At 38.0% G+C, this 22,283-nt stretch overlaps 2 protein-coding genes across 2 annotated transcripts in view; both read left to right on the plus strand.

Moving 5' to 3' along the window:
- LOC311302623 (E3 ubiquitin-protein ligase TRIM21-like) overlaps positions 1-22,283 on the plus strand; it is a 183,590-nt gene that overhangs the window by 80,345 nt on the left and 80,962 nt on the right. The gene's annotated exons all lie outside the window — the stretch shown is intronic.
- On the plus strand, positions 18,372-22,275 carry LOC311302625 (uncharacterized protein; the record flags this gene model as incomplete). Its single annotated transcript, XM_084428623.1, has 7 exons — positions 18,372-18,732; positions 19,194-19,858; positions 19,995-20,040; positions 20,405-20,496; positions 20,852-20,962; positions 21,692-21,968; positions 22,057-22,275. The coding sequence occupies exons 1-7, from the start codon at positions 18,721-18,723 to the stop codon at positions 22,273-22,275; spliced, it is 1,422 nt and encodes a 473-aa protein (XP_084284749.1). The 5' UTR covers positions 18,372-18,720.

A 22,283-nucleotide genomic window follows, 5' to 3' on the forward strand; every position in this document is an offset into this window, starting at 1 on the left:
AACATTTCAATTTGTTAAATTTCAAATGTTCAATATTCGTTTAAAAAAAAATCAAATTCAGAACTATTTAAACTACCACCTAAAATTAAATTTTGTTAGATTTCACTTGTAAATAATTCAAATTGACACAATTCAAATTCAAATCATATTGTCATATTTTAAGCTCCATAAAATCTAAAGTGCATGAACACATCACAGCTGAAATTAAATGATGTTTTATTAACAAGGTTCGGGAGGAGCACGTTCAGATAATTAACCCAAGTGGAGAGCACTCAGCAATCAATGGTAAGAGGTGTAGGGGAGAGCGGGGCACAACCTAACGCTTTTTGACCTTCTCATTTTGTGTAAATCTACTTATGGTTCAGAGTATTTATTTTTTCCCACATTAATTTCCCACATGTCTACTACAATTATGTGGTTATGTTTTATTAATACAGTATATACTTTTTTCTTGATATACCCCGAAAGAATGGAAGTGAAATGTGACAACATGCCCCATAGGTGGGGTACATTGTAACATGTGAGGGGCACATTGTAACATGACCATATGACAGCTTAAAATGTTATCTGATCTAATAAAAAAAATATACACGACAAACTAAAATATTTTCTAAATAAAATACAAGTATTAACTTTTTCATATAAAATAATGGCATTTTTTAATAATTAAATATAAATTCATTTTTTAAATTCTGACTACAAACACAGGAAAACACAGCTATACAACATAGTTCAAAACAAATAAATAATTAGTAATTTCTAAACATTGACTCTCAGTCTTTATTCACCTTTTTCTCACGTTTTCTCAATAAAATTAATAAAAGTATAGAATATAATAGCATAGTTCTAATAGGGGCACATTGTAACGCAGTGTTACAACATGCCCCCGCCTGCACAACTGGGATTTAAACCCTGCTAGTGTCTTCTGCTAGTTAGTGAAGCATTAAAGAACTATCTCAACTGTTAAATAACATCTTGGAGATTAAAATAATATCAGATTTGTCTTATTTTAAATAAACACAAAAAATAGAGATGAAAAATTAACTTAAGTAAGAAATTTACTTTTGCTATGGTTTAATAAATGTCTATGGATATCTTCCAAAAAAAAAATAATAATTTTGGCGGATTTTTTTTCTATATAGTGTTGATATGGCAACTAGTAAATACACAAAGTTTCGTCATCCAAGCATGTGCGGAAGTATTTAAAACAAGCGTGCTACAACTAGCCCCGCGTTAGGTTGTGCCCCGCGCTCCCCTATATATACTCAGCAGTCGCACCTCATTCCATTGACAGTTTTACAGCATGTAGCCCGACAGTATCGTCCTAACAGGTCCGAATCGAGCAATTCCCGTCCGATGAATAATCTCTCGTCTTTGAAGAACCTCTGCCGCAATCCTCTGACTAGGGATGGGGAAATGAAGCCTCATGAATCACTGAAGCTTTCCCCTAACTGTTCCGGGAAAAGATTCAAAGCTTCGAGAGTGTCGAGAACAGCGCCATCTGGTGCTTATTTAAAATAAAGCAGCCAGAAGCCTGTGAAGCTCTGGCAGATGAAACAATCACAACACACTCCATAGTTTCAATGTTATGTGTACAAAATAAAAACCTTACATGTTTGTGTTTGATTTGTTCATTAAATAAATTATTTTACCCATTAAAGTGTGACAATTAAAATGAGCTTATATGATTCAATAAGATTTAATGTAGGCCTTCTCTCTCTCTCTACACACACACACACACACAATAAATAAGGACATTGTCTGATAGGATCATCTGTTATTAAATGTGCTTATGACACTTGTCACTGATAGTGCTTATCAACTGTAGGAATGACAGAAAGTTGATAAAGATTTTAATTATTTTTAGTATTTTTGGCTGTTGCCATTGCTCTAAATACAAACCATTAACCAAACACCAACACCCTATCCCCTAATCCCACCCTAAGGCAAGGCAAGGCAAGTTTATTTATATAGCACATTTCATACACAATGGCAATTCAAAGTGCTTTACATAGAAGAAATTAAAATAATAAAAGAAATAAGAATAATTAAAACAGTTTAGAAAAATAAAATAAAATAAAATAAAATAAAATAAAATACAGTACAGTACAAACAGTCGGACGAACAGCGGCACAGTGCTCATTCAGTAAATGCATAGCTAAACAGATGTGTTTTGAGTCTGGATTTGAATGTGACTACAGTAGGAGCACGTCTGATCTCCTCTGGAAGCTGGTCCAGCTGCGGCTGGCATAATAGCTAAAAGCGGACTCGCCATGCTTAGAGTGAACCCTTGGTATTTCTAGCTGATATGATCCTAATGATCTGAGTGATCTGTTGGGTTTATTCAGTGAGCATATCTGCAATATATTGAGGTCCTAGGCCATTGAATGATTTATATACCAGTAATAATACTTTAAAATCAATCCTAAATCTAACTGGGAGCCAGTGTAAAGACCTGAGGACTGGTGTGATATGTTCATATTTTCTGGTTCTGCTCAGAATCCTGGCGGCAGCGTTCTGTATGAGCTGCAACTGTCTTATGGTCTTTTTGGGAAGGCCAGTGAGGAGTCCATTACAATAATCCACCCTGCTGGTGATGAAAGCATGCACAAGTTTCTCTAAGTCTTGTCTGGAAACAAAGCATCTAATTCTTGCAATATTTTTCAGATGATAGTATGCTGATTTAGTTATTGCTTTGACATGACTACTGAAACTAAGGTCTGACTCTAGTGTCACACCAAGATTCCTGACTTGATGTTTAGTTGTTTGACCCCTAGAGTGAAGGTATGCGTTCACCTTAAGAACTTCATCTTTGTTTCCAAACGCAATGACTTCAGTTTTGTCTTTGTTTAACTGAAGAAAGTTTTGACACATCCAACTGTTTACTTCATCAATGCATTGGCACAGGGAGTCAATGGGGCTGTAATCGTTAGGCGATAGGGCTAAGTAGAGCTGTGTGTCGTCTGCATAGCTGTGGTAAGCAATTTGGTTCTTTCTCATTATTTGGCTCATTGGGAGCATATACAGGTTGAACAGGAGTGGCGCAAGAATTGAGCCTTGAGGGACTCCACATGTCATGGATGTCCACTCAGACTTATGGTCTCCTATACTCACATAATAACCTCTCCCATCTAAGTATGACCTGAACCATTTTAGGACTATCCCAGAAAGCCCCACCCAGTTTTCCAGCCTGTCCAGAAGTATGTTATGATCGACAGTGTCAAATGCAGCACTGAGGTCGAGTAGTACCAGCACTGATAATTTGCCAAAATCAGTATTTAAGCGAATATCGTTTATTATCTTTATGAGCGCTGTCTCTGTGCTGTGATGCGGTCGGAAACCAGATTGAAAATTGTCAAAGGATCCATTCGAGCTCAAGAATTTGTTCAGCTGATTGAAGACAACTTTTTCAATGATCTTGCCTATGAAAGGAAGATTTGAGATCGGTCTATAGTTGCTTAATATGGTCTTATCCAGATTGCTCTTTTTCAGGAGGGGCTTGACAACTGCAGTTTTTAGGGAGTTTGGAAAACTCCCAGAGAGAAGTGAAGCATTTACCACTTCTAGAAGATCTGCTTCTAAACTGTTTAACACACATTTGAAAAACGATGTGGGAAGTGTGTCAAGAGCGCAGGTTGATGTTTTAAGGTGCTGTACGGTTTCTTCCAAAATTTTGCCATCAATTTCTTTGAAATCAGACATCGTAACAACTTTCTCAGGTGGATTGATCTGTCTGACCCCAGTGCAACTCAAGGATGTGCTGATCACCTTTCTGATATTATTGATTTTCTCAGAGAAGAAAGAAGCAAACTCACTGCACGTGTTGTCTGAGAGCATTTCACTGGGAATCTGGCTTGGGGGGTTTGTCAGTCTCTCTACAGTAGCAAAAAGAGTGCGTGTGTTGTTTAAATTACTGTTTATAATATTTGAGAAGAAAGTCTGTCTAGCTTTGCCTAGTTCCATATTGAAAGCATGAAGGCTGTCTTTGTAGATGTTATAATGGACTACAAGTTTTGTCTTCCGCCACATGCGCTCTGATTTTCTGCATTGTCTTTTCATATTTTGCACTGCTGTTGAGTTTCTCCAAGGTGCTTTTTGTCTGCCACTCTTCTTCCTGACTTTCACAGGAGCAATATCATCAATTACACCTTTAACTTTTGAGTTAAAAGAATCAAGGAGAAAATCAACAGAGTCTGCAGATATGCTTGGTGTTAAAGATATAGCCTTCATAAATAGTACACTAGTGTTCTCATTTAAGCATCTCTTCTTGACAGACACAGATCTAGCTTCAGTGGCAGGAGAGATCAATATATCAAAGAAAATACAGAAATGATCAGACAGTGCTACATCCTTAATAACAATCAATGAAATGTTTAGACCCTTACTGATAAGTAAATCTAGAGTGTGTCCACGATTGTGTGTGGGTCCATGTACATGCTGAGTCAGATCAAAAGTTTTTAAAACAGTTTTGATTTCTTTTGCCATATTGTTTTCTGCATTATCTATGTGGATGTTAAAATCTCCAGCAATGGCAAAACAGTCAAACTCTGAGGTAATTGTTGATAACAGTTCTGTAAAGTCCTCAGCGAAGGCTGGAGAGTATTTTGGAGGCCTGTAAATAATGATAAGTAAAATGCGTGGAGCACCTTTTAACACAATACCCAGATATTCGAAAGACGGGTAATTCCCAAATGATATTTGCTTACATTGATAGATATCTTTAAAAAGAGCAGCTAGACCCCCACCTCTCTTAAAGGAGAAGTTCACTTTCAAAAAAACTTTTGCTGATAATTTACTCACCCCCATGTCATCCAAGATGTCCATGTCTTTCTTTCTTCAGTCGCAAAGAAATTAAGGTTTTTGATGAAAACATTCCAGGATTTCCCCCCATGTAATGGATTCTATTGGGACCCAAACGGTAGAAGGTCCAAATGACAGTTTAAGTGCAGCTTCAAAGGGCTTTAAACGATACCAGATGATGAATAAGGGTCTTATCTAGCGAAACGATCGGTCATTTCCAAAATAAATAAAAAAGTTTAAGTTTTATAAGCACAAATGTTCGCCTTGCTCTGTTCTGTGATGCGCGTTCGTGACGTCACGTAATACGCAATTACGTTGAAAAGGTCACGCTTGAAAAATTTCTGTCCTGAAGAAAATGTTCTTTTTGGCTTTTTAATATTAAAACACCCAGGATACGCACACGAAATGGGCATTTTAAACGATAAACTGACACAAATACATTTGAAAATGTGTATATGGTCCTCCTCCTGCACATTTGTAAACACGTCAAGCGTGACCTTTTCAACGTAATTGCGTATTACGTGACGTCACGAACGCGCATCACAGAACAGAGCAAGGCGAGCGTTTGTGCTTATAAAACTTAAACTTTTTTATTTATTTTGGAAATGACCGATCGTTTCGCTAGATAAGACCCTTATTCATCGTCTGGTATCGTTTAAAGCCCTTTGAAGCTGCACTTAAACTGTCATTTGGACCTTCTACCGTTTGGGTCCCAATAGAATCCATTACATGGGGGGAAATCCTGGAATGTTTTCATCAAAAACCTTAATTTCTTTGCGACTGAAGAAAGAAAGACATGGACATCTTGGATGACATGGGGGTGAGTAAATTATCAGCAAAAGTTTTTTTGAAAGTGAACTTCTCCTTTAACAGCTCTGCAGACACTCATAAAAGTAAAGTTAGGAGGGGCTGCTTCATTGAGGATTGTTGCACTGTAGCTGTCTTCTAGCCAGGTTTCATTTAGAAGCATAAAATCTAGGTTGTTTGTGGTTAAGTCGTTGACTAGAAGTGATTTATTTTTAAGTGAACGAATGTTTAAAAGTGCTAACTTAACAGTCTTACTTTTTGTCCCCACATCAATCTTACTTTGACGTGTAATAGGCACCAGATTAGTTGGGTTTGCTGTACGGCTACTGAAGGCCTTAAACTTTCTTTCTTGTGATAGAACATCAATAGAGAAAGATACAGGCACACTGGGTTCCCGCTTGTTCTGTAAACATTTGAGAAAGTTACTGTTATCAGAGCGGGCACCCGACACATATTACTGAGAGCTGGTATCAGTTGTTTTTGGTTCACCTCGAGCAGATGGAGGAGGGTGTGGGCCCTGGCGTTGTGGCAGAGGCCGAAGAGCTCTCACAGGAGGAGGGCGAGGGCGAGCTGGGCCCGCAGGCTTTGGTGGCAGCGGTGCCTGTCGTTTTTTGGTTGGTATCTGGGGGCTTGCAGCAAAAGAGTGGGATAGTTTGGTTCCAGCATGCACCAGTTCTTCCATTCTCTGTGAGAAGCACAGTAGTGGCGATGCTGGGGAGAGAGAAAAGGTGTCTGGTGAAAGGGGCTGTTCCTCTGGTGTTAAAGGAGGCTGTGATATGCTGTCCTGGCTTCCCTGGCTGTTTTGCAGGAAGTCGTCCTTGGGTGCTGAATCTTGAAGCAGTTCTAACGTGTCTGTCTGTGGTGAGCTCTGTGGGCAGGGCTCAGCTGAGATTGAGTCCGTGAGCAGAGGTTGTTGTGGCGGAGTGGTGTTATCATTGTCCTTGTGTGATATGTCAACCGCATGTCCATTTTGCTGCTGAAGTGAAGTCCTGTGATCATTCATACTGTGTCCAGGTGTGTGTGTGCCATTCAGATTGAGTGGATTGGCACACATTGCAGAAGGATGATTGAGGGAGAAGTAGAAATTGTCCTTTAACACTCTTGAACCAAGTTTGTTTGGGTGACGGCCATCCCGATGAAAAAGTTGTCTCTGACTCCAGAAAAGATTGAAATTGTCAATGAAGTTTACTCCTTTTATATTGCAGGTTTTTTGCAGCCATGTATTTGCTGGGAGTTATTTGCTCTTGCTGGGAGTGGTCCACTGATGAATGTTTGAACTTTCAGTCTTTTAAGTGTTTCAAAAAGTTCATTGAAATCCTTCTTAAGGAGTTCTGACTGCTCTTTATGAATATCATTCTTCCCCACATGAATTATGAGTCGATTTGCAGTCTTATGTTTCATCAGAATGTTCTGAAGTTCCCTGTTTATATCAGAAGTTGTTGCTTGTGGAAGGCAGCACGTAGTTGTATCCCTGCCGCTAATGTTTCTGATTATGGAGTCCCCCACTATCAGAGTCCTGGGCTCGGCTGCGCTCTGAGCTGAGTGCCGCTGTCTGCTCAACCTTGAGCGCCAGTTAGCATCAGAGTTAGCTACTGGCCCATTCAGTCTGTGTTCGATCACATTCATCACATTTGGGGATTCCTCATTTACATTCATTAGTACTTCAAATCTGTTCTCAAGATGTATAGGCAGTGGTAGGAGACCAGTGTTTGCAATCCTTGTCAGAGCTGTATCTGGGGTAGAGCATGCTACTGCGGCAATATGTGAGGCTCGTGACAATCTGATGTCTCGAGTGCCTTTGGGTCTCGCTCCCTGTTTGTGCCATCGATTAGTAAGTCGATCGGCTTGTTTCTCTACCTGTCGAGGAGCACTAGTTTCATGGGACTCACCGGCTGTATGCTGAGGGTGTCCATGACGAAGCTCTGTTGTGTGCTCCGTCTGGTTTGGTGGTCCCGTAAGTAATTTTGTTTCAAGAACTGCAATCCTTTGTAAAAGTATGTGGCAGTTAGTGCAGCAAGTAGATTCTTGAACCTGAAGAGGCATTTTCTCTCTTATCCTTATGAATGTAGGCAGTTTTGTTTTCCTTTCCCGGAATGTAAGCTGGTCGGGTAAAAGAATTCTGCGTTTTTGTAGTAATCCAAACTTTGTTGTCTGAGCACTGTGCTGTTTGTTGAAGTTAAAATTAGGTGATAAAAGGAACTAAAATATAAAAATATATTTAGACCCTAAACCCAAATACCAACACCAAATTACATAAAATCACCAAAAAGTGCAAAGATTTTACAAAAACAAAAAGACACAACAACAAAAAATAATAGCCTAAGTAGCGAAAAATAAATTTTGCTTATTTAAATGTAATATATTGATTAACTTTCAAAGTACAGCACTCTCCTCCTCACAAACCCATCTACCAGACTGATGCAACAATGACTCGTTAGATACGATCTGGAGTTCGAGCCTTCTGACACCCAAAGCGAAACGCGCACGTGATTGGACAGAAAGTGAGGCTTCGTTTGTCATCGATCACGTGACTCTAGTAAACCAATACACACCCCGATACGGGGCTTCACTAGAAATTGTTTCGCTTCTGTGATACGCGCATCGAAGCTTCAGTGTCATATGTAACATCACTACCTCTGACCAATATTGCGGGCGTCAGGCTTAACAAACGGGATCATAACCGCGGCGAAACATCCGCGATCTCCTTCTGCGTATTTCTCTACACCGGTCCATACAATAATTCCCGCCATAGAGACTCAACATACTCAACGTTTGCCGGGTCAACTCAGTGAGTGCTCAGCTCGGCCCTTCTCGTGTCTGTCTTGGTTGAGCTTGGCATTGCTTCAGTTGTTTGAGTCACGAGCCAGTCATGCCATCTGTAAGGCAAGGCAAGGCAAGGCAAGGCAAGTTTATTTATATAGCACATTTCATACACAATGGCAATTCAAAGTGCTTTACATAGAAGAAATTAAAATAATAAAAGAAATAATTAAAACAGTTTAGAAAAATAAAATACAGTACAGTACAAACAGTCGGACGAACAGTGGCACAGTGCTCATTCAGTAAATGCATAGCTAAACAGATGTGTTTTGAGTCTGGATTTGAATGTGATTACTGTAGGAGCACGTCTGATCTCTTCTGGAAGCTGGTTCCAGCTGCGGCTGGCATAATAGCTAAAAGCGGACTCGCCATGCTTAGAGTGAACCCTTGGTATTTCTAGCTGATATGATCCTAATGATCTGAATGATCTGTTGGGTTTATATTCAGTGAGCATATCTGCAATATATTGAGGTCCTAGGCCATTGAATGATTTATATACCAGTAATAATACTTTAAAATCAATCCTAAATTTAACTGGGAGCCAGTGTAAAGACCTGAGGACTGGTGTGATATGTTCATATTTTCTGGTTCTGCTCAGAATCCTGGCGGCAGCGTTCTGTATGAGCTTCAACTGTCTTATGGTCTTTTTGGGAAGGCCAGTGAGGAGTCCATTACAATAATCCACCCTGCTGGTGATGAAAGCATGCACAAGTTTCTCTAAGTCTTGTCTGGAAACAAAGCATCTAATTCTTGCAATATTTTTCAGATGATAGTATGCTGATTTAGCTATTGCTTTGACATGACTACTGAAACTAAGGTCTGACTCTAGTGTCACACCAAGATTCCTGACTTGATGTTTAGTTGTTTGACCCCTAGAGTGAAGGTATGCGTTCACCTTAAGAACTTCATCTTTGTTTCCAAACGCAATGACTTCAGTTTTGTCTTTGTTTAATTGAAGAAAGTTTTGACACATCCAACTGTTGACTTCATCAATGCATTGGCACAGGGAGTCAATGGGGCTGTAGTCGTTAGGCGATAGGGCTAAGTAGATCTGTGTGTCGTCTGCATAGCTGTGGTAAGAGATTTGGTTCTTTCTCATTATTTGGCTCATTGGGAGCATATACAGGTTGAACAGGAGTGGTGCAAGAATTGAGCCTTGAGGGACTCCGCATGTCATGGATGTCCACTCAGACTTATGGTCTCCTATACTCACATAATAACCTCTCCCATCTAAGTATGACCTGAACCATTTTAGGACTATCCCAGAAAGCCCCACCCAGTTTTCCAGCCTGTCAAGAAGTATGTTATGATCGACAGTGTCAAATGCAGCACTGAGGTCGAGTAGCACCAGCACTGATAATTTGCCTGAATCAGTATTTAAGCGAATATAATTTATTATCTTTATGAGCGCTGTCTCTGTGCTGTGGTGCGGTCGGAAACCAGATTGAAAATTGTCAAAGGATCCATTCAAGCTCAAGAATTTGTTCAGCTGATTGAAGACAACTTTTTCAATGATCTTGCCTATGAAAGGAAGATTTGAGATCAGTCTATAGTTGGTTAATATGGTCTTATCCAGATTGCTCTTTTTCAGGAGGGGCTTGACAACTGCAGTTTTCAGGGAGTTCGGAAAACTACCAGAGTGAAGTGAGGCATTTACCACTTCTAGAAGATCTGCTTCTAGACTGTTTAACACACTTTTGAAAAAAGATGTGGGAAGTGTGTCAAGAGCGCAGGTTGATGTTTTAAGGTGCTGTACGGTTTCTTCCAAAATTTTGCCATCAATTTCTTTGAAGTCAGACATAGTAACTACTTTCTCAGGTGGTCTGATCTGTCTGACCCCAGTGCAACTCAAGGATGTGCTGATCACCTTTCTGATATTATTGATTTTCTCAGAGAAGAAAGAAGCAAACTCACTGCACGTGTTGTCTGAGAGCATTTCACTGGGAATCTGGCTTGGGGGGTTTGTCAGTCTCTCTACAGTAGCAAAAAGAGTGCGTGTGTTGTTTAAATTACTGTTTATAATATTTGAGAAGAAAGTCTGTCTAGCTTTGCCTAGTTCCATATTGAAAGCATGAAGGCTGTCTTTGTAGATGTTATAATGGACTACAAGTTTTGTCTTCCGCCACATGCGCTCGGCTTTTCTGCATTGTCTTTTCATATTTTGCACTGCTGTTGAGTTTCTCCAAGGTGCTTTTTGTCTGCCACTCTTCTTCCTGACTTTCATAGGAGCAATTTCATCAATTACACTTTTAACTTTTGAGTTAAAAGAATCAAGGAGGAAATCAACAGAATCTGCAGATATGCTTGGTGTTAAGGATATAGCCTTCATAAACAGTACACTAGTGTTCTCATTTAAGCATCTCTTCTTGACAGACACAGATCTAGCTTCAGTGGCAGGAGAGATCAATATATCAAAGAAAATACAGAAATGATCAGACAGTGCTACATCCTTAATGACAATCGATGAGATGTTTAGACCCTTACTGATAAGTAAATCTAGAGTGTGTCCACGATTGTGTGTGGGTCCATGTACATGCTGAGTCAGATCAAAAGTTTTTAAAACAGTTTTGATTTCTTTTGCCATATTGTTTTCTGCATTATCTATGTGAATGTTAAAATCTCCAGCAATGGCAAAACAGTCAAACTCTGAGGTAATTGTTGATAACAGTTCTGTAAAGTCCTCAGCGAAGGCTGGAGAGTATTTTGGAGGCCTGTAAATAATGATAAGTAAAATGCGTGGAGCACCTTTTAACACAATACCCAGATATTCGAAAGAAGGGTAATTCCCAAATGATATTTGCTTGCATTGATAGATATCTTTAAAAAGAGCAGCTAGACCCCCACCTCTCTTAACAGCTCTGCAGACACTCATAAAAGTAAAGTTAGGAGGGGCTGCTTCATTGAGGATTGTTGCACTGTAGCTGTCTTCTAGCCAGGTTTCATTTAGAAGCATAAAATCTAGGTTGTTTGTGGTTATTAAGTCGTTAACTAGAAGTGATTTATTTTTAAGTGAACGAATGTTTAAAAGTGCTAACTTAACAGTCGTACTTTTTGTCCCCACATCAATCTCACTTTCACGTGTAATAGGCACCAGATTAGATGGGTTTGCTGTACGGCTATTGAAGGCCTTAGACATTCTATCTTGTATTAGAACAGCAATAGAGAAAGATACAGGCACACTGGGTTCCCGCTTGTTCTGTAAACATTTGAGAAAGTTACTGTTATCAGAGCGGGCACCAGACACATATCACTGAGAGCTGGTATCAGTTGTTTTTGGTTCACCTCGAGCAGATGGAGGAGGGTGTGGGCCCTGGCGTTGTGGCAGAGGCCGAAGAGCTCTCACAGGAGGAGGGGGAGGGCGAGCTGGTCCCGCGGGCTTTGGTGGCAGCGGTGCCTGTCGTTTTTTGGTTGTGTTTTATGATGCTCAATTTAATTCCCCTTATAGTTCTTAAATATCTGCACCTTCTACCTTATTTTAATTATTCTCAGGTTAAGGTAAAGTAAGTCAAATTCGTACTAAACAATAAGTATTCAAATGTCCATACTCACAATCCAGTCGAAAGACTTCTCCGTGGTTTTGTTCAGTTCAACTCTTTCATAAAGTAAAGACTTATAGCAAGTTGTTTCTTTTTATATCAATTATAAGTATTTTTATTTCTCCTATAACAGTTGTTCTACACACAATATCAAAATTCAATACAAAGTTCAAAAGTTGTCAGTTCACAAGCTTCGTCAGCAGGTGGCAGGCTTGGATCATCAAACAAGGGAGAGGCCGTCTTTCTTCACAGCGTCTGCCTCTCATATGTCTCACTGTACTTTTTATAATTCATTTCATCACACCCCTTCATTACATATTCAATTACATATGGACAATTTCTCCAATCCCAGATCTGGAACAATTGTCAACTCCTTCATTCTTTTCACAATTTTCTTATAAGACGCCTTGCTTTGCCTTGCTCTCTTCATGCGAGCTCGGATCCTCAGCTGTCTTCTCCTCTTGGTCTAGAATATGACAACCAGGTAATACTTTTTCATTTTACTGAATATGCTTTCTAATACATGTTATTTTTCTTTCTAACCTACTTCTTTCTTTGATGCATGCTTACAACACAGGATATACTTTATTCATCTCAGTATTGTATTATTTCAATAAACATCTCTTTCTCTCGAATGGTTTACAGTGTCTTTTCTTTAACCAATCAGTTTAGCAAAAATAAAACAATTTCAAATTAAACATGTTTCAGTGCCTTACTATAAACCAATAAAACAATTTCAAATTAAACATGTTTCAGTGTCTTACTATAAACCAATTAAACAATTTCAAATTAAACATGTTTCAGTGTCTTTACTATAAACCAATTAAACAATTTCAAATTAAACATGTTTCAGGGTCTTTACTATAAACCAAAGTCAGGTTTCTTATAAAAACCTTTTACACTTGTTTTCCTTTATAAGGTTTCTTATAAAAACCTTTACACTTGTTTTTCCTTTACAAGGTTTCTTATAAAAACCTTTACACTTGTTTTTCCTTTACAAGGTTTCTTATAAAAACCTTTACACTTGTTTTTCCTTTATAAGGTTTCTTATAAAAACCTTTACACTTGTTTTTCCTTTACAAGGTTTCTTATAAAAACCTTTACACTTGTTTTTCCTTTATAAGGTTTCTTATAAAAACCTTTACACTTGTTTTTCCTTTATAAGGTTTCTTATAAAAACCTTTACACTTCGATTTCTCTTATAAAGAATCGCATTACAGTGTTTTTCCTTTACCTATCGATCATAAGCCTGATTACAGGTCATAACAGAATCAATTGCATATTTTACACTACACGCCCCTTTATGCACATTTATTCTTTTATTTCCAAAGTCAAGTAAGTCATGTAACACCCTTTCTCTTTGTCATATTTCGCCAATTTAGCATATACCTGACCTGTTTTAGTAGTGACATTCATTTGAAAAATATTCATGTAGTGATCCACCCAAGGCCTCTTATTTTTTGGTTTCATTAATTTGCTTTCAATAATTTTTCCTTGTACTGGAGTTCCGGAAGGCCAGATTTCTGTACTTTGTTTTATTATAATTAAATAACTCCCAAATTTAGCTCGCATTAGTTTGCCATTTGTAATTTCATGCAAACAAGCTCCGATCAATTGTCCACCAGGGGTTTCACAGATAAAGGTGCGGCTACGTCCATCAATCAAACATTTTCTGCAGAAATTGATAGTTGGAATTTGGGCTTTCGGTATTTCTACCTTCCCATTGGCCGCTTGAACCCTCCTGAAGTTCTGGTGAGCCCATTGGATCGGGCGAGTCTGCCCCTCTCTCACTTGAGGATCCATCGTTTTCCACTACAAGATAAAATATTCCATTAAATTTGATTATTTTTATATCTTTCTCTGTACGTCTTGCACGCAAGGTATGTACAAACAACTGGTCTTCCTTCTTCCAAACTTTATGAGCCGACAAATCACTATATATTTCTAGGGCCTCTGGTTGGAGCACTTTAAACATGTATTTAAGTTTGTCTACTATTTCCACGTTAATGTGTTCTAGTAAGTCAAACACATTTACACAATACTCAATCATGCCTCGTTCACTATACCAGATCACTACATTTGTTATTTCGAAACAGGTGTTACAAAGACTTCCCATTGACAATGCAACTTCTTTTTCCCACAACATTGCATGACATTTCATACACTCATCATTTCTAACTACAATCCAGAAATTCTGACGCTTCGATAATATTTGTCCATCAGAGGTCCTTGTTAATTCCTACAAACAAATAACACTTCAATGTACATTTTTCATATTCGCTCGAATACTCAAAAATTCTTTCACTTTCTGTAAACCTACAGAATCATTTTTCTAATAGCATAATAAATTCATATCTACCAGATTTCCAAATTCATCCAGTTTGTCCATGAGATTATCATATCTTCCAGGGGAGCTAATTTTGCTGAAAGCCATGTTGCTGTCTTTTCTCTTCCAAGGTCTTAATGCAATATGTTCATGCATTTAGACATAACTGCCAATATAAGGCCTAACCACACCTCTTTGCCCAGATGGTGTCCTTAATGTACGTAAATCAATGTCATTTGATCTAGGCACTTTTTTCTTACAACATTTGCTGTTTTTACACATTTTCCATATGCCAGAAATAATTAGTCTAAAAATCCTTCCTAATCCTGAACATTCAATGAGAATTAACACAAACAAGATTGTCACCATTGTTAATATCATCTTAAAATTGTTGATTATCCATCTCAGTGTGTCATATGTCTTATCTCCTATTCCTGCCATTCGCAGGATTTTCCTCTGTGCTCTTTCCTTAATTACACTTTGAATCTTTTGGGGCTCTCTTTCTTGCATTTTCTTATCGAAATATTGCTTCCGTGCTAACATGAAATAAAATGGAAATGGCGGCATACATCTACCGTTCTCTTGTGAACTGAAATTAGCTCTTGCATCAGCAAAAATAGTGTTCTCAGTCATTATCGGTTCAGAGAATAATCTGCAGATTCCTTGATTTATTTCGTTCCTTCTCCAGTTTCCATCTATTTTATTATCCGTACATACCCAACCAGCATAAACCCATGGTTGTATTCCTCCAATATATCTTACTGTCCAGTAAGTTTTTAAATCAAACATTTCTTCACCTTTTACTGATTTACCCCAATAGTCCCATGTCAACCAGTATGCTGGCTGAGGCATATCTTCCTTCTTGTGATATTCCCTTATCTCTTTAGGAATAGCCCAAGTAACGATCTCATAATCATTTTTGTATCGCATTCGAACTATTGGTATTGGATAATATTTTTCCAACTTATTATTACTATACTGGACACTTACTCCGGATTGCCGTAATTTAGAGCCCTTTTTTATGGGCTTGATATCAATTGGAATTATTTTTTCATCCTCTTTTATGGCTATGTCTTCCAGTAAATCAAATAGTCTAAATTGAATTATCATCTGATCCGTTATCGCACCCTCTTCAGTTATCAGATTTATCCACATTTGAGATCGCTTCAACATCGTTATCATTCTTACACCTTGACTTTTAACTCCATACCCATTCATAAATGTTAACCAGTGGTTTTCATCCTTATTAGTTCTTTCTACTTTATTTTTGCTATAATCAAAATCACATTTCCATTTGCCCATACAAGAGCATCCTATCCAATTCATTTCATATGCTTTACAATTTTGTTCATTAAACTGGATGCTTAATTTCTCTAGTAATTCATCTCTCCAGATATTACAGTGCTATGCATAAGTTTAGGCAACCATGCTAAAGTTGACTAAAAAGAGGAATAAAAAATCATATTTTGCAAATTTAACTTAATGCCTTATTTTAAAAAATTAGGAAAAATCCAACCTTTAAGGACACCAATTTTCTTTGTGAATGAATAATGTATCGTAAATAAATAAATGTTCTTCCTTAAAAAACAGGGTGCATAAGTTTGGGCACCACTATGTTAAATTCCCATAGAGGCAGGCAGATTTTTATTTTTAAGTATTTTTTTTTTTTTTTTTTTAGGATACTATGCATCCTGATAAAGTTCCCTTGGCCTTTGGAATTAAAATAGCCCCACATCATCACATAGCCTTCACCATACCTAGAGATTGGCATGGAGTACTTTCCATAAGATCATCTCTCAATGCAAATCAAACTAGCTATTAGGCTAACTGAAATAAAATCATGCCAATCTCTAGGTATGGTGAAGGCTATGTGATGATGTGGGGCTATTTTAATTCCAAACGCCAAGGGAACTTTATCAGGATGCATAGTATCCTAAAAAAAAAAAAAAAAAAATACTTAAAAATAAAAATCTGCCTGCCTCTATGGGAATTTAACATAGTGGTGCCCAAACTTATGCACCCTGTTTTTTAAGGAAGAACATTTATTTATTTACGATACATTATTCATTCACAAAGAAAATTGGTGTCCTTAAAGGTTGGATTTTTCCTAATTTTTTAAAATAAGGCATTAAGTTAAATTTGCAAAATATGATTTTTTATTCCTCTTTTTAGTCAACTTTAGCATGGTTGCCTAAACTTATGCATAGCACTGTATGTAATTTCCAATTATACCTGGTTTTAGCACATTCAGTAATGTCACCATTGGGACATTCTTCCCAAAATTTATCCGTTTTAACACTTATCTGATAAAATTGTCCTTTATTCTCAGAGTACCTATCTCGTCCCAAAGCAACCTCAGCATTCCTTACTGTCTCACTATACCAGCTTAATCCAGGAATTGGATTTCTTAATTTTTTTAATGTCTCGTACATGGTATACTTGTCCTCTGTGAATTGATCTTTGCACTCTATCCCAATATACCTTTCCTTCATGCTTTTTGTATTCTTACTAGCTGTTACCATAGTTTTCACAGGCTTCTTTTCATTTAGCTTTTCTCTTTGATCTTTCAGATCTATCTCTTTATTTATCATAAACGTTGTGTCTATTTCATAATTCGAATCTATATAATTCGTATCAGTCTCATCCGTTTTTTCCTGATTCGTTATTGTCGATTTTTCATTTAACTTAATCTTGATCCAGAATATTATTATAACCAATCCAATAGATATTATTGCCCCCACAAAGACTGGTTTCTTTAACAACGTCTGCTTCCAATTTCGTGTCATTCTGTGGTTTCTTGACCTCGTAGGCCAATCCTGGCACTCAGATTCCATGTCCTAGAAGATAACAGAGATATACTCCTCTGTTAGACCTCTTGTCTTGTCGTTAATCTTTAGGTAACTCCTAAATTTCACTATCTTCTTTCATTTTCAGCTTTTATAAATACTTTATGTGTTGGAAAGATTTTCAATACTCTATCTCTTCCCCCTCTTGAAAATTGTTCAACACATATCATTTTGTAATGTAGGATGTTTCATACTTACATTGTTTGATGTCCAAGCCATGCACCAAAAATACACATTTACATATTCTATTATTTTAGTATTATCATTTTGTAAAGTTTTCATTTACAATTTAATTTTATGTTTTATCATTTATCCTTCTTTCATTCTTATAATTGTTAGATTAGTTCCATATAAATCTTTTAGTTTTATATTTTTTCTTTTTTAGTTCCATCCAGAAATCTCTAAGCCTTGTTATCTGATCATGTTTTATTGTCTCCCTTTTTCCTTTTCTTTTAACCAGCTCCTTTAGGATAATTTATATTCTTATATTGCTTTCGCAATTTATGATATGCCAGTGTGCTGTGGAGCTTTAACATTCTTTGCCTCTCCTTCATTCTCAAGGGATTTGCAGTGTTTTATGACTTCTTGACTAAAATTAAATTTCTTTTACTCCACAGTCCATTGTTTTGAAGTTCGACTGAATGCTCATCAATAATTCTTATTACTTTATCTTTCTTTGTAATTAAATCTTTAAATGGCTTTGATGGTTGTTTATTCTTCAACTTAATCCACACGAAATCCCCTACCTGACACTCATCTTTAGGTTGTTTCACAGTATTTTTATTCTCCCTGTCTCCTGTATTCAAATTAATATAGTATAATGCAGAGGTGTGGACTCGAGTCATGTGACTTGGACTCGAGTCAGACTCGAGTCATGAATTTGATGACTTCAGACTCGACTCGACAAAATGTACAAAGACTTGCAACTCGACTTGGACTTTAACATCAATGACTCGTGACTTCACTTGGACTTGCGCCTTTTGACTCGAGAAGACTTGCTACTTCCCATGAAAAGTGGGGGAAAAAATGTCCACACGGCCGCGCCGCTCTCAGTTTATCTGCATCTGTGAAAAAAATGTGCACCACCTGTATGCATGCAGAGAGCGCGCGCGCTGCCTGCACGACATCCAATCACTGTAGTCCCACGTTGTTTTGATTCGACAGCATCTAACGTATGGCGTTTATTTAGTCTCAAAACTCGCGCACATAAAATCTAGGCGCGTGCACAGGATACGAGGGCAAAGAACAGCATCCGCGCGCAACATGCCATCCTCGCGCGGGCGCGTGTCTGCACCGCGAGCGCTCAGAAAGCAACCGCGCGCGTTTCTGAGCCCTCGCGCGGGCGCATATCTGCACCGCGAGCGCTCAGAGAGCAACCGCGCGCGGGCGCATGTCTGCACCGCGAGCGCTCAGAAAGCAACTGCGCGCGGGCATGGGGCTGACGCACTCTCGCTCGACCATCTCTACGTGCTCCTTTGAAGGCGGGAACAGTGGCTGATGTCTCTGCTCTCCGCTCATTTGATTGGTCACTTTCAACACCGATCAGGTGCAGTCAAGAGACGATGAGAGGTGGAGAGAAAAAAACATGTCGGAACAAGTAAGTCACAAATTTAACATCTTTCAGAGATCTATTGTAATATTATTTGATGATATTGATTTTCGTTTCCTGTATGCGCTGTAATTGTGCAAGTTAGCTACATTTTTGTCGTTAGTAAAACTAATAGCAGAAGTTTTCCGCCCTCCAGAAATTTGCTAAAGCTAGCTACCCTTAGGCTTTAGCTAAAACTGTTATGTTTAAATAACTGGAAGATTAACCAATTTCTGCATTTTCTTCCAGTTATTTACATTTAGCGGTTTAACCTAAAGGGTAGCTAGCTTTAGAATGCAGTCATTTGTTAATTGGTAAAATTATTAGAGTACAAACCTGCGAATGCTAATTTGGAAAAATACATACATTATTTTCGTGATTAAAATTTTTTTCGACAAGTTTTAAACGGTGATTTGTGTGTGTGAGACCATGAGACATTATTAACTATACTTTGTTCTGTCTTGCAACAGCTAAGAAATCACATCTATCAAAGGCTTTTACATAAAATAGAACAGGGATTCAACACAACACCATTGAATTTGGATTACTTCGAATTTATTTGTCGTCAGGAGCTGTATCTTCTACATGCCCTATCCAATCATGTTGAAGTACATCCTGCTATCACCCAGGCTTTGCAAGATCTCTTTGACCTTGTGAAGGCACAACTGGAACGTCCAGACCCATGTATCACGGTGGAAGTTGCTGCTGGTACCACAGGGCGACCCAAAATTTTGATTGGAGAACAGCGTCTGAAAGAAATGCTCCATACTCAACTTCCTGTGTCGTGCATAGCGAGACTGATGGGTGTTTCAAGAAGCACAGTCTTCAGACGAATGGAAGAGTACGAGCTCTCTGTCAGGAACATGTATAGTTCCATCAGTGATGATGAACTTGACGGTTTGGTTGCTTCAATCAAGAATCCTTTACCAAACGCTGGCTACAGGATGGTCAGAGGGAGACTGGAGTCAATAGGCCATAGGGTTCAGTGGAGAAGAATTGCAGCCTCCATGCATAGGGTTGATTCTGTGGGCATCATTTCAAGGCTGTCAAGTCTTGGCTGTGTTGTACGCAGAGTTTACTCTGTACCAGGACCCTTGTCTCTGGTACACGTGGACACAAACCACAAGTTAATCAGGTTTGTATTAAAGTCAAGTTTATTTGAAGTTAATAATTTAAAGTACTGGATAGCTACTTCATTTTGGATTGGGTAATTTGCATAATACACATTGAAATTGTTTTAATTTGATATTTTATGCCCAATTGCGTTCTAGATACAACATTGTGATATTTGGAGGAGTGGATGGTTTCTCCAGGAAGGTAACTGGTTGCTGCTGGTTTTTAACATTTTAGTAACAGCAAATGTTGAACACGGGCTATACCAGCATAGACCTTGTGCATTTGGTAGACATTCTTAAGAATAAAGATTTTTACATAACTTTTTAAATAAAACACTTGTAATGCTCAGACCTTAAATTAATTTAAAGTCTAGACATAAACAGAGAGAAGTAGCTCTGGCTACAATCATCTTCCCGCAAGATGCATTGGCACTCAAACTTTAATTTTCATAATATAACTTGGTCAGTGTGCTTTGCTTGCTGAGCATACTCATGCTTCCTGAGAAGGAACCCTATCAGTTTTAACTTTGATGCCTTTTAATTGTTCAAAATGTTTTTTTTTGTAGATAATGTACTTGAATGCAGCCACAAATAACTGTGCATCAACGGCATTTCACTTCTTCCTTGAGGCAACTCACCTGCATGGTTTACCTTCAAGGTAGTGTATTTTAGAAAGTTAAAAAGCTACAGTGTTATCTATGTACTGTAGGTAAATAGGCTGGGAAAATTACAATTGTTTAATATGAGCTTCATCTTACATGGAAAAATTTAGATTAATCAACACTTTCCTAAAAGCAACATGGCATTACAAAATAATTATTCTGTTTACACACTCATCCCATTGTACACACTCATCATCCTTGGTTGTGGGTTTATATTGGATGACATTTATCACTATTGACTACTTCTTGAGGGATGTGTTTATTAATATAAGAAATGACAGAACCATCATCAAAAATATAAATAAGTAGTTCAGTTAGGCCTAATTGGTACCATAATTACTGCGATTTCAGGGTAAGAGCTGACCAGGGAGTGGAGAACGTGGACATTGCCCGGTTTATGTTCACTGTCCGTGGCACTGATCGGGGAAGCTTCATCTCGGGAAAAAGTGTGCACAACCAAAGGTACAATTCATTTCTTACCTTGCATAGTTTTTTCCTGATAATCATACTCGTCCTCATATTTTATTACAGTGTACCTGTATGGTCAGGTTTGTGAGGCATCTTATACAAATGACAAACAAAAAAAGAATTGAAAGACTTCAGTCTTTGTTGCATTCATTTCCTGTTATCACTGTAAAGCTGTTTTGAAACAATCTGTAAAAAGCACTATACAAATAAAGGTGACTTGGCTTGACTTTAAGTACTGCTTCCCTTAAAGGGATACTTCACTTTAAAATGAAAATTCTGTCATCATTTACTCACCCTCAAGTTGTTTAAAACCTGTATGAATTTCTTTCTTCTGCTGAACACAAAAGAAGATTTTTTGAAGAATGTGGGCAACCCAAACGGTTGATGTACCTCATTGACTTGCATAGTTTTTTTTTTTTTTTGCTTGCTTTGTACAGCAGAATGAATAAATTCATACAGGTTTGAAACAACTTGAGGGTGAGTAAATGACAGAATACAATTTTGGGGTGAACTATCCCTTCAAGTAATGCGTCTTCATCTGTCTTGTTCTCCATAAAGTAAGTGTTAATACAACAGATTTGTTTACTGCAATCTTGTATTAGTAGTGAAGTATGTGATGCACCAACATAGTTTTCCAATTAGAAATGTATTGCCTGCTTGACTTTGGCACAATGTTGTTTTCTTACAGTGTACTCAAGATAATTTTGTTTTAAACCTTCGTAGGATAGAACGCTTATGGCGAGATGTGTGGATCTCAGTATCATCGAAGTACTACAATCTTCTGCACTCCCTTGAAGAAGATGACCTCTTGGACATTTCATGTACAGATGACATATTCTGTGTGCATTATGCAATTCTTCCAAGACTCAAAAGAGACTTGGAGATATTCACTGAAGGCTGGAACCACCATCCACTACGTACTGAGGGAAACCGGAGTCCGACACAGATTTGGGAAATTGCTCGGATGCTTAACACCAATGTACATTCAGAGAACTTTGCAGTAAGTATTTTTTTTTTTGAAGAAGAAGAAGAAAATTTATACGACTTGGGACCAGATTTACTAACAGCTTGCCTTGATGCATTCATAGGACCTTCAAGAGCCAGACATTGACTGGGACACCGCTATTGACTTTGATGGCCCTGACTCAGAAACTGGTGTTATAGTGCCTGAATATGAGTGCCCTCTGACTGAAGAGGAGATGATGGAACTCCAATCTTTGGTTGATCCAGCTGATCCAAACATTACTGATGAAGAGCTATACATTCTCTGCTATCAACACATAAAACGGCTGCGGACACACAGTTAACCTCTTTA

This window comes from Rutilus rutilus, assembly GCF_951802725.1.
Source record: "Rutilus rutilus genome assembly, chromosome: 13".
Taxonomy (NCBI): domain Eukaryota; kingdom Metazoa; phylum Chordata; class Actinopteri; order Cypriniformes; family Leuciscidae; genus Rutilus; species Rutilus rutilus.